The sequence below is a fragment of the Macrosteles quadrilineatus genome, unplaced genomic scaffold (genome assembly GCF_028750875.1).
Source record: "Macrosteles quadrilineatus isolate MER2022 unplaced genomic scaffold, UCM_ALF_1.0 Scaffold_9__3_contigs__length_116548681, whole genome shotgun sequence".
Lineage (NCBI taxonomy): Eukaryota > Metazoa > Arthropoda > Insecta > Hemiptera > Cicadellidae > Macrosteles > Macrosteles quadrilineatus.
The window spans coordinates 64,267,007-64,280,403 of NW_026542602.1; the positions used below are offsets into that span (position 1 = coordinate 64,267,007).

At 35.7% G+C, this 13,397-nt stretch overlaps 1 protein-coding gene across 7 annotated transcripts in view; it reads right to left on the reverse strand.

The window, feature by feature from the left end:
• Nucleotides 1–13,397, reverse strand: part of LOC129002611 (partitioning defective 3 homolog B) — a 105,530-nt gene that overhangs the window by 9,183 nt on the left and 82,950 nt on the right. For 3 of the 7 annotated variants that reach the window (XM_054430548.1, XM_054430551.1, XM_054430547.1), the window contains 12 exons: nt 11,362–11,487; nt 9,656–9,741; nt 8,541–8,659; nt 7,976–8,068; nt 7,183–7,355; nt 6,339–6,407; nt 4,830–4,924; nt 4,193–4,334; nt 3,597–3,720; nt 2,896–3,079; nt 1,927–2,124; nt 1,015–1,065 (listed from right to left, as the gene is read on the reverse strand). In XM_054430548.1, the coding sequence (XP_054286523.1) occupies nt 1,015–1,065; nt 1,927–2,124; nt 2,896–3,079; nt 3,597–3,720; nt 4,193–4,334; nt 4,830–4,924; nt 6,339–6,407; nt 7,183–7,355; nt 7,976–8,068; nt 8,541–8,659; nt 9,656–9,741; nt 11,362–11,487 (1,460 nt within the window). The remainder of the gene's footprint in view (nt 1–1,014; nt 1,066–1,926; nt 2,125–2,895; nt 3,080–3,596; nt 3,721–4,192; nt 4,335–4,829; nt 4,925–6,338; nt 6,408–7,182; nt 7,356–7,975; nt 8,069–8,540; nt 8,660–9,655; nt 9,742–11,361; nt 11,488–13,397) is intronic. The other 4 variants (XM_054430553.1, XM_054430552.1, XM_054430549.1 and 1 more) reach the window with 2 other exon arrangements.

Consider the following 13,397-nt stretch of genomic DNA (forward strand, 5'->3'; position numbering starts at 1 on the left):
TCCTCCAACATGTTCTACTTGGAATTGTCTCAAAAATGTTAATGTTCAAATTACTTCGTTAAAGGAAAGGAGCATTTATCTACTAAAATTAAATACCAAAACATAAATAAAGCTAGAACTATGATCAACAACTCTACCATTCGAAGAATATGATAATTATTGCAAAACTAAAATAAAATACTACTATCTCCTACTCTATTTACATAATGTACACATTATTTTCACAATACTTTTGTATAGTTACAATCTACATTTGGCACACATAAGCATCCCCACAATTTTGGGGTAGCTAAGACTGATTCAAACACAAGCATGCACTGATACATCATGCTTCTAGGGCTGGGAAAGAAACTTACTCAAGTTGACAGTAGCCCAATTGACAGTCCAAAATTTTAAGTAATTCAATCACATTAAAAGATTAAATTTAAATAAAAAAAACTACAGTTGGGAATTTTGGTTGACAATATAACTTATTGGTGCGGTTTTTAATCCAAAGATTCTTATACAACCACTTGACAGATTTTCATGATTCTTCGACCTTCGGTCAAAAGAAAGATAATTTTGAGAAGAAGGGAATGTTGAAGGTTAAAGCCGAAATTTTAAGTTTGGGTTTCTTTTTTTAAGGAATTGAATTTAAAGTTTTGAAATAGTCTAGCAGTTGACACTAACATTTTGAGTTTGTTTCTAGCAATATAAGTTATTCTGACAAAGGGCTGGTTTTTCTGTCACTGAAATCTTCACATTTTAAGTTGTTTACAAAATATTGATCGTTGATGTATTTATTATGATCATATTTTATGTAGTTTTTGTTTTTTCCAATTGGAACTTTTTGTGTCACTATGCCAAACAAAATTTCACAAAACCTTTTTAAAGTTTTTCTTTAAATGTTACATCAGATGACCACTATAAATATTAGACAACACTTTAAATACCGCTATTTAAACTTAATAGCCCTCCACTTGACACTTGAGTAGGTTTCTTTCCATCAATACATGCTTCTACAGTCATGTGTACCTTTAGGTAATGTTCCTGAACAGTTCTGTAGTACGTGGGTGGTGTGATACTCTGCAAACAAAATTATTTATGTAGGCCTTTAAAATTCAGTTTCAGATGCTGTACTTCTACTCACTAACAGAAATATTTATTCAAGACATGGGAAATGATTCCTTTTTTACATAATTCATGACGGTAAAAACGGGATCCTCCATGGGGGAAAAGTGAATTTTAATGTAATTGGTTAGAAAATAAAACTAAATTACCTAATGTCTGTTTTTCTGTACTTTTCATGAAGTTTAAATCAAAGCATTAGAGCTAGTCTTGTACGAACGCAGAAATTACTGAGGAAAAATGTGAAAACTTAACAACAGAGTCACAAGAGTATAGCAAATCACCCCAAACCAATTCATAGCTCAGGACGTTTAATCCATAAAAGGTACGGACCGTTTTGTCGTTTCATCTTTTCATTTTCTAAAATAATCCCTTGTCTGAAATACAATCTCAATACATTTTAAATTTTAATTAAATTGAATCATAATGCATGTTTAAAAAATTTTTATTAACTGTTTGAGTGTTTAGACACAATTATAAGTACAATCTCCTAAAGAAATAAATTAAATAAATGGACTAACCAGAACTTAAAATCGCATGCACATAACAATGAATAAAATAAAATTAAATGAATCTTGATTTTTTGGTAACCAGGTATCCTAGAACAATCCCAAATTAAAGATACACAAAATAGCTGGTTTTAATTAGAGTTCCTTAATGTTAAATATATTGCTAACTTTATAGGGATTCCCCAGCCCAAAACTTAATAGTGCAAAGTTTTAGTATGTCTCTTGCAGAACCCCTTCCTATTCTAAGCTTGTTATCCCAAGCTAAGCCCTTGTGTAAGCCCTTGTGCCCTATTTTAACCATAGTATTTACCTGTCGAAGTGCAGCCTCGTATCTCTCCTCCTTCTCGTCCAGAGGGTATTGTCTGTGTCGCTCTGCGTGTCGCCGCTGGTGCTGCGCGCGCAGCTGTTGTATCCTCTCTGTCCGCGTCACCTCTCCCCCACCACCACTGCCCGTGCTACCACCTCCCATAGACTGGGGACCATCACTGCCGCCAGATAGCTCTCTCTGCTGCAAGTACAAGAGCAAGTCAATACCAGCCAATGAATGAACTCTGTATACTGTACCTAACCTTGAGAAACACTTGTCTTTCATGAGCAACATATTTTGTATAAGCTGTTCAGGCAGAGTTGCAGAAAAACTTTAGTGAAATATGCTTGCGTTTATTCATCCAAAGGTATAAAAAAAAACACTTTCCACAAAATAAAATCTAAGACTAGTACATTGAAATCCATATTCCCCATATTATAAATATTTGGCTTTCATCAAACCCATACATTTTGTATCCTGTTTTTCTTATTATATACAGTAGCTAGAATTGATGCTGCTAAAAATTATTATAAGTTATTACTACTTCACAAGGGTAGTTTTTAAAGAAAAAAAAAACAACCTGGCTTTAGAATTATTGTATAGGAGAAGGGAAGGATACCCAACTAACTCGCCTGAATTAAGAGTCCCAGGAGGTTAAAAGAACACGTGTTACTTTAATGTGTTCTATTAACCTCCTGGGACTCTTTATTCAGGTGAGTTAGTTGTGTATCCTTCCCTTCTCCTTAAAAAGAATTACTACTTCACAAGTGACTAATGATCGTTGATATTGTTTGGTGCATCAATTTAGATGTTTATCAATTCAAACTATACAAAAACCAGGATAAATGTATATAAGTCCAACAGCAAAACTATTGATAAATTGCCCAATCTAGAAAGTTTAATGACATTCAGAAAGAATCATACATACTACAAAGACTGGGATGAAATACCAAAGGCTAGTCATTGACTCACATGCATGGCCTGCTCCTGCTTCATCTCCTGCTGTCTCTGCATCAGTCTCCTGTATTGCTCTTGTATCCTCTCCTGTTCCTCTCTCATCCTCTGCTGTTCAATCCTCCGTGCAGCCTCCCTTTCCTCCTCCCCTGTTATTCCAATGTCCGACCCACTCCCTCCTTCCTTCCGGTGTTTGCCGAACCTACAAACAAAAATAATAGTTGTAACACTGTAGGTGCCACATGTTGAAACAGGCAAGATATAGAAACAATTTATATTATTTTTAACACATAACGAGAAGGCTTGGTTTTAAAACTAGTTTTCAAATTAGGCATATACCTTACGACATTATCTATTTCTTAGACAAATTTTTAGTTCTACACCAGATGTGATGTAAAAAAAATTGGACAGTTTGTGATTGAAATTTAAAAATTTATTTAATTGCAATTAATACATTACGTAAAGTGTTTCAATTTTTTAAACCAAACATTAAATAGTACAACCCTTATAGCTAAAAATAGTATCTTTAAAACTATTACGTTTTCTATGTTTTCCCCCGTAAAATACCATAGTTACGACCTCCGCTAACCCATGATAAGGGTTCTTGACAAGCTAATGAGAAAAGTATGTGTCAGATTGCTGATACAGTTTATTTATTACTATTAATTTTAGGTTTTCACTATCACATTTCCAACAATATCACAACATCCACTACTGACTTGAACAAGTTTTTGAGGCTGAGTCCAGTCTTTTTCTTGTTTGCCTTGATCATCTTGCAGTCCATGGCCGTGTTGAGGGAAGACTGTCGAGGACCCAACACACCTTCCGTCTCGTCCTCCGCCACTGGTAACATAAATTTACATCAATTCCAGGACCAAAACCTTGATTTATTTCATCCGCTATCATAAATATGATGAAATAATGACAGAGCATAAAGTAAATTACAATACATTTACTAGACCGCCAGCTTAAAGTGACGGTAGAAAAACAGAACAATGTATAGCGCAGCGATTAAAACGACATAGTTAGGCTAGGATTGTAGCTCTAGTCCAAACTTTTTGAGGACGGTTCACTATCATCAGAATACAATTAGAGAATGTCCACAACATGTACAAACAAAACATTAGGACAATATTCTTGACACTTGAAATATCGAAACTGACTATATTATGGATAAGAAGTTAGAACAAAAATTAGTCTGTACCATTAACATTGGATCATACTCATAGAAACTTTTAAAAAACTGTGTTACGCTAGACATAGTAGATCGGAACTAGCCTATATACTAATTAACCATTTAAAATGCTGGACTCACAAGGCTCCATCCGCAGACTGAGTGGTGCGTCGTAGCTGCGGTCGACTGCGGCTCTGAAACTTTCATTGCACCCTCGACCACGCACTACTCTGATGGCACCTTGAGCGTTACGATACGTCCCTACATCTTCCTGCATCTGTATCTGAAACATTGGATATTATCATAGATAAAACATACTCCCTCAGTAGATTTCTCATCCTTATGGAACAGCTGAAGCCATTTTGATTGTTAGTTCTGTATGGTAGCAGAAAAATTAAACAAAAATATTGTTTAATGGAAATTCAAAATATGATTATTCAAAGAAGAGTTCTTTTTTAAACAACCAAAGGTCAAGTGAATTTCCTGAGCCACTAAGCCTTTACTAGTCAGAAAGGATTTGGTGCATGCACATAACCTTTTGCTCCTTCATACATCAAACATCATGCTGTATTGGATTCATTTGTCGAACAACTGCTCAAATGTTTCAAGTCGCTGCGAGGCACCTTGCAACGTTTGCTTGATCAGTGTGCAGCGTCCCATTGAAATCCATGGGGCGCTCGTACCCAGCAAAACATTTTGCCTCGCAACACTTGCTTCAGGTGAAATGCTGGATCAGTGTTCGGCCGGCCTAACATCTCCAGCTAATTAGACTACTCACTTCTTGCACCATGGTCTGCAGGGACTCCAGACTAGAAGACTTCTTCATACCAAGAGAAGGTCCGAGTTGAGCTTTGGACACTGCCTCATTGTTGTCTGGAACATTCCACAATATTAGACACTAGTAAAAACAAAATTAATAGTACGGTTTATACAGATTATTGGGTCCTATGCAGCTTCAGGTCACACAAAATGTTATTTAATAGGTTAGAAGTTAAAGAAAATTCAATTGGCTGATTATAGTCCTCGCCACCCTAACTTGAGGCAGCTCAAGGCCGCACTAGATATACGGCATGCGGCCTTGAGCTGCCTCAAGTTAGGGTGGCGAGGACTATAGGATTATTATGTACAAGGATATGGATCAGCTAGCTTACCTAGTAGCCCAGATTCGCTTTGGTAACACACACAAAATCATACTGTTTTGTGTTGTGTTATTTGTGTTGCCACAGCTAATCTGGACTCTATCTACCAGGTAAGCTAGCTGATCCCTATCCTGGAACATAATAATCCTAAAAATTGTTATTTTTTACTCTTACAAAATAACCAATAATTATTAATAGGTCAAATTAATGGATTCTACGTATTAGTTCCACATCTAATAGCATAACAAACAACTATATACAGAATGGCAGACTACTTTTGTAATTGATTTGAAAATACAGGTCCTTACCAAAGTTTTCTTAAATGGGAAAAACTATGGTTTGGATGATTCTTAATAAAAACTTGATACAATACAAACTACATTAGACATCAAAATGGTATATACATTCTTTTCAATTTTTTAAATAGGTTAACTTAATACATTTTTTTCACTAATAAAACATTTTGTTTAATTAATGGTACAGTAAGAGTTTATGTTAGTATATTATTGAAATATACACAATCCAAGTGTTCAACAAGCTGTGAATTATAATTTCAATCTTGTTAGAAGCATTGCAATAACATCAAACAAACATTCAATCAATTTGTGAGGCGATTTATTTCAAACATGTTGAAGATCGGCAAAATTTGGTGCACTCTACAATATGTCATGTGATTCCTAGTTGGTTCAAGGATTAAAATTTTGTATCAAATTCCTTTGTTATTGATTATAAACACACACATTTAATGGGAGTATGCAAGTACTCAGAATCAAATAGCATAACTTTTTTAAATATTTAAGTACGAGTCAAGTAGTTACAACTCAAAATTCTTTTATTGAGCAGTTATGCAACAATAATATAATAATTAATTCCCTTCGCGACGGTTTAACACATAACATTTATACATGTGCTAGGGTTATATGCAATACTAATGCATTAAAAAATCAGTTAACTATGCATTAAGTGAAAGTGAAATATTCTAATTTTTGTAAAATGAAAAGTTTAGGTTTCTTTGTGCAAGAGTGATTCCTTTCCCATTCAGGTAAGCCAGCTCCTCACTCCTTAAAAGCCTTGTGTTAACACTCTTAACCTCAAACGGTATACCTATAATTTTGTGTTACTACACTACTTAATTAAGGGATACGTACGGTCAGATCGGGCTATGGACTCTGCAGAGTTGACTCGTATCATTCCTGTAGCTCCATCTCTGGACATCTCTGTTCCCGACACCACAACACGTTAGCACACGACACAGACACAAACACATACAAGGTAGTCCTCGCTGTACGCAATACACAATGCAAAGCAAACTGCGTTGATATGGAACGCACAGCGTACAGCGAGGACTACCTGTACAAGGTTATTGACAAGATGCTGTTAGTCTTGCACATTGTAAGCACCACAAGATACATAATGCAATGTCAAACAAATATCAGAATCAATTTGAAAAGCAAAGCTGACAATGGACGAATTAACACTGCAAACATGAGCAGCGAGTTGGATAGGTAATCAAGTAAGCATTTATTTCTTGAAGTTTCTTGAAGGCTGTTTAGTGTAGCAAATTTTATGTTAATTTCCCACCAGCCTCCATAAATTAGTATGTCATGTAGAACAGATTCCAGAGTAAATGCTCTAAAAAAACAACATAATTAATCAACATCAACATTTTAACTTCAACCCTTCTTTGAATATCAGAACTTTTGATTTTAATGTGAATTATGCTTTACTTAGCTGTAAAAAAACTCATTGAGGTGCAAATTTCTCAAAACAATTTTGATATAGAGACATTTTGTCTAAGTTTTTTTTAAATCAAATATTTCACATACCTCAATTTTTTCCACGACTCTGAAAGTGAATACAAATATATACAATGATGAGTCAACCGACTGATTTCTTTCCAGTATTTACAAAGCTTAGCATCCATTCCGCAAGTGACATTCAAACAAGTGAGCTCAGGTTAGGCAAGCTTGAACCTTCACACAAGATACTCACTGCCATGTTTCATCAGTTCGTCTCGCCGCTGCTTCTCTCGCTCTTCTCTCAGTTTCTTGTTGCGCTGGTACGTGTCCGTGTTCTTGGCATCGAGGGTTGCGTGTCGCTTCTCTGACATGCTTTGACGACCAAACGCATCTCGAGAGAACCCAGCGGCCTCTTCCAGTGAAAGCCTACAGGAAGTCACCAAACTCAGAAACAAGTTTGTTACTAAACACTTAACAGTTGACTACAGTAATAACCAGGCTAATGCTTTACTCCAGTAAGGAATTATTTTATTCCAATCATAACTCAGTAACATTGATGATAAAAAATAATAAAAAAAAAAAACAATAGTTTTTAGTGGTGGCTGAATTAGTAACTGGTTTTGTCAAACAATTAACGTTTATTCTTATAAACACAGAAAATAGTTTAAAAAATAATTTATATATATCTTAATTCACATTCTTGCACAGGACTCTTACCTAGACTACATTCCTACGAATTTCCTATTGAAATGTACAATATTGTGATATTCAGGGTAAAACAGTGTCATATTACAGGTTACTTGAGCTGACGTAACAGAATTATTGCAAATGGCTATCTTTGGGGTAGTAAAAGAGTACAAGACCGAAACGTCAGCTCAAGGGTGACCTAAAACATGGTTTAACTCCTAAGATGTCAATATTGACTAAGAAAAACTTCCTTCTACCATTCATATGTATCTATCTCGGCAACAAACAAATTTGACTTTTTTTCTGACAATTGAAAACTGCTCATTCTTATATTATCGACTGGTAAGGTGTATACTGACTGGCTGGCGTAGGTAGCGTCCACCGTCTGAGTACTGCTGGTGCTGCCTCTCTGTGGAGATGTCACTGAACTGTCCACTTCTACCCTCCGCACACTGAAACACATACAATGTGCTAAATGTTACTAGTATAAAGGATTGGACCCTAGGGTTAATCAAGTACTGAACTACAGCTGTGTAAAAGTTTCAAGAGAGTTGACAAATAAAAGTAAAACCACCCGAGCTACTGATTGGGTTAGAATGGAGATCTCCAGTTGTCACTGTTTGTTTTCCTAAAGCCATTTAAAATGTAATGTCATTGAATGGGGGTTTGTATTGAAAAAAATCAGTCGTAACGAAATAGCACGTTTTTCTAAGAGAAGAAAAACTGTGATGGAAATATAATTGGATTTCCTTTCATGGGGCAAAAGGTTTGTCTTCACTAGAAATATACCTAAAACACTTGGTTGTCTATACATCAGTCACAGTCACCAAACCGGACAAGAATTATAAATCAAACACATAAGCAAACGATTATGTGTCACATTCAAGCACAAGATTAGAAGTCTGGTTGATGTTTGGTACTCACGTGGCTGGGATGTAAGGAGAGTCGTCCTCTATGATAACAGTCTCAGGCGGTGTTTGGTTGACTGTGGGACTGCCCAGCTGGCTGGTGTTGTTCAGCAGCATGGTCGTGTGATGTGTCGCCTACAAAACATATGTGCTATCAAAATACACACAAGACTACAACGACTTCTGATTCTTACACAAGATTATTCGACCACATCCAGCAATAGGTACGTGGAAATCAAGGCGTTTTGGTTTGCGTATTTAAAATAATTATAAAGCTGAACAGTTTGTAAATGTCTTAAAATATTTTATTAGATGATTTAAAAATTAATTGATGGGTTTTATAAATAGTAGTCTAATTAATCAATTTAGGCCACTAATTTCATTATTTCCAAAAACTACAAATGTACAATAGACTCACTCTTAACCGGACACCTTTTAACCGGACTACACTCGGCGGAGATGATATCTCTTTAACCAGACAATTTTTATCAGCACAACCGGACTAGATCGGCAGGAAGTGGGTGGCACTGAAACGACTGTTCTCGTGGGAAAGATTTGAGACCAGTGATCACGTGTATAAATACAATGCTCTCCTAAATTTAAGTTGAATATCAAAGTTGTTTTAACGAGTTTTTGGGGATGTTGGTTTTACCGGAAACCCCTTTATACGGACTAGGAGTCCGGATAAGAGGGAGTCTACTGTAGCAACGGATTATCTGCTTTACGATTTACAATATAATTGAATCTAGTGTGGCTTAAAGTTAACTAAATTTTCACTAAAAATATTACAACAAATTTTATTCAAAATGTACAGGTATTTTACCAGTTCCCTTGGATAACATTTTAAGTATTTCCAGTGAAAATTTCCTGTAAATAAATCTCTGTAACCTAGTTTGGTGAAATTCGTTGCATCTTAGAAACAACATAATTACAAGGTAGATTATCAGAATCTATAAAATAAAAATCACTATAAAATAAATCACTTTTTCACTGATGAATGATATTACGTTGTATGACAATTAAAAGTTAACAGGTTTTAACCTTATTTTAATCCTGCAAGAATCTGTGGCAAGACACACTGTGATCAAATTAATATTGTATATAAAAACATAATTTCTACTATGCACATACCCGATAGTAGCTCTCATTCCGTAGCCCCTGAGGATGTGTTTGACCCGTCAACCTCTCCAGAACAGGGTTCCTCATGGCAACTCCGTCTAAAATATATAACAATTATTGTTCATGGTTCCCCATAATAATAATAGTAATAGGAATAAAGCCAGAACTCAGTTCTTAAAGTCCTTCCCTTCAAATCTGGAGGTGGTTTTGGGAGGGATTTATTTAGGATCCATACAAGATTTGTCATTTAATGATAACTAGGTGAAACCCGTCGAAATCGACGGTTAGTCTAATAACATTCAAAAGCTATCTAAGAGTTCAAGTTCTTATTTCTATACATATCTATATTATGTTTTCACTAAGCTGAATGAATACATCGAAGTAACCTCTCTGTTAAGTGTGCAGTATATTGCAGTATTCCAGCTTAATGAATTTCTAAATCCTACGCATATTACATAAATATTGTAAAATGTTTTATCCAGTTTGCTGTAAACTACTATTAATTTAACAAAATATGGACACGGCTCAAATGGGCACCGTGCCCTTCTGCACTTGTATTATTTTGTATTGTATTACACAATCAAAGATTTTTCCATTGATTGAAAACATGTATGACAATAATCTCATGAACCTATGATGATCTGTCTAGAATAATATGATAAAATATAGGGAAAGGTGTGAAAAAGGCAGACACCAATCCGTATAATAGATATAAGATAGTTCTATAAGAAATAATTGTAAGAGTTACTGTGACAAAAGGATTTTCCACTGATTTCGTAATGGAATGTTATATTGCAAAACACAACATAATACAGAAGAAAATCACTTTTAAAATCAGAAAATAACATTGCAAATACTTCTTTTGGACAATTCAGTAACTCCCAATAAATGTGTGTTGTTTAAAACACAATTTTAAAATTAACAGCTGTTTCATTAAAAAGTATTGTCCACATGGCAAAAATGTAAACAAATCTGTGGAGGGATCTTTAAAGGCTTCTGGGGTGGAGCCCTAAGCGAATTTACTTCGTTTTTCTTTTGACAACTCATCTACAGACCAAGACCTTTCCTTGGACACCTCTATCAAGTTTCTACGCCAAGCCGTTCTCTCAAATTAGTGGAGACAAAGTTTCCAATTAAATATTTAGATTCTCCCATGTTAATCTTATGGGATGAAACCCATCTTTGATGGAAGATCCTGCCCAAACTAATAAAGATATCCAAAAACTAAAAACACTTTGCAAAACTACAGATCAGGGCCATTGTTTTGACATTTTAATCATCAAAATCGGTCCAAAAATGAGGGAGGAGTTCTGTTTACAAAAATCGGCTTAGCGTATTATATATATAGATGATGCTATCCAACAGAGGGTTGATGATAAATTGTAACCAAAAAAGAGTGTTTTTGAATAAAATATGTAAATTGTTAAAAGTTAGGCGCTGAAGAGCACTTGCTCTTAAATTTATTTGAAATTGTAAAAGAAGGAAGCTTGCTACTCGTTGGCTAAAGAAGTTTTTTTTTCTTACTAAAATTTACACTTGCTCCCTGACTCAAGTGGTGCATTAAGTCAAGTAGGGTGTTGATTTGTCATTTATGTGAAGTTACCAGTTTTTAAATGAAACTATATTTGGGCCTCAACACAAGGGTTTTGAAATTTTTCCTTTCAGAAAACTTGAAAAATACCATTGGTGATGTAAAACAATATTTGCCATTGACTTACCGAGGTGGTTGTGCTGCTTGTAGGGTGGTTGGAATATCACAGTGTTATCGGAGTTTTCAGAAGCTCCCGAGTTGTCAGGAGTGAGGTTAGAGTCTAGACTGAGACCTCCGAATGTCTCTGTCTGACCTGATACAGAACACAACGTTTGACTTTCTCCCTAGTTGTTGGTACTATGGTGATGACTAAGGGACGGTTTGGGAGCTCGAGCCCAGCTAGTACGCGCCTAGTGTTAGACGCGCCTAACTTTAGTCCCCGGACAAGAAACCAGGCTTGGGAGCTCGCGCCTAAGTTGAAATGGTCGTAGATCAAGTATAGTCGCGCCTAAGTTGCAGCGCAGCTAGATGTACAGGGAATCGCGGGGAATTCAGGTTTTGACGTTGGCAACGGCCACTGCAGAGCACGTTACCGTTGACAACAACAAACGATGAACAATTAAGATGGATACAATTTTATCTTGGTATATCAACGGTGGCTAATTAGTAGACTATGGTTTAAGTTTCTGCATTGTACCATTGCAAAAAGTTAGTTTTGTAAGATCGTTGATTTACATCTCAATGACGGCTATGTTTTATCTCTGGTACTACACCTTATAAATACGTACAGAGCAGCATAGGCTTCTGAAAATTAATATTATTTCTTTCAGAGATCAAAAACATTAGGTAGCCCAATCATTCAACAATGATTACCCTGTGTGTGGAACGGTAACATCTGAAACTCGGTTTCATGCAATAAAAAGCTTAAAAACTAAACAGTAATTGCCCTGTATAATATATGGATATTGACGGAAATAACATAAAAAGTATTTTAAGTAATTGCGGAGGTTATGATAGTGTAAAGCAAATGTATATCCGTTAATACTTACAAAAAAATTGTTGTAAATTAAAAAAATTTTAAACATGACACTCTTTTATCTAACTTTCCTATAGTGAAGTAGCTATATCACTTAGCTATAGCTATAGCACTTAGTTCCGGGATAAATTACTTAAAGTTAAATTACTTCCCGCATGATTTTTTTTCTTTATTTTGAACAACAGAAACCTAAAAAAAACTTTTATCAAATATACTTTGAGGGTAATGAAATTGTTCGGAATTTAATAACGAATTCCAATATAACATTCTTTTACTTAATATGTAAACAATTAACTTGCTAATGAGCTAATACCGGCATGATGTCGACTTAGACCTGCCCCCTGGCAGGACTAAAGTTGGGGACTAAACTCACTGATTTTTATGACGAAAACATATCTCTTAGTCCCGAAATTGGTCTCCCAAACCCACCGAGACTATCTCTTAGGCTGGCGTCTAAGTCTACTTGACTCCCAAACCAACAATATTTAGGCGCGAGATTATCCCTGCACAAGTTAGGCGCGCGCCTTACTGATCCTGAGCTCACAAACCCGTTTTCGAGGCGGCAGCCTAAAATACCGGAAATATCCGGATTTAGTCGCGGACTAGCGCTAATACCGAGCTCCCAAACCGTCCCTTACAGTTAGTGATTAAATTCAGCTACGTCCATTTTGATTGTAAAACTTGATAAAGCTTTAACACAAAAATGGGGGGAGAGCGAGCTGGTCTAGTGGTTAGAGCGCGGGACTTCCGTCCCTGAGGTTCCGGGTTCAAATCCCGCCAAATCAACAATGAGTTTAATCTAAGTGGTGGATTTAATCTCATAATATGCTACAACCACTAGGTCTAGCTTGAAGTAAATGTGAAAAACCATCTCGGGCTCGTGCCTAATGTCATTAGAAAAAAAAAGAGGGAATAGGATGCTAATTTTTTCTAACAATAGTCAAAGGTATAATGAAAGCTGCACCAGAACTGTTGATATCTACAGTGTCCAATAGTGCAAAGATGGTGCATAGTAGACCTACTAAGAGATTTTAAGGACGTGAATGTACCTATGCAATGGTGGTATTCATAATCTTTGTAAAAATAAAGCTCAGTATTTTTACATTCACCTGGAATGGAAGCTTATTTACAAACAAAAAGTTATTTGACAAGCTTATTTGAAAATTCAAAAACTGTATGTTACCAAT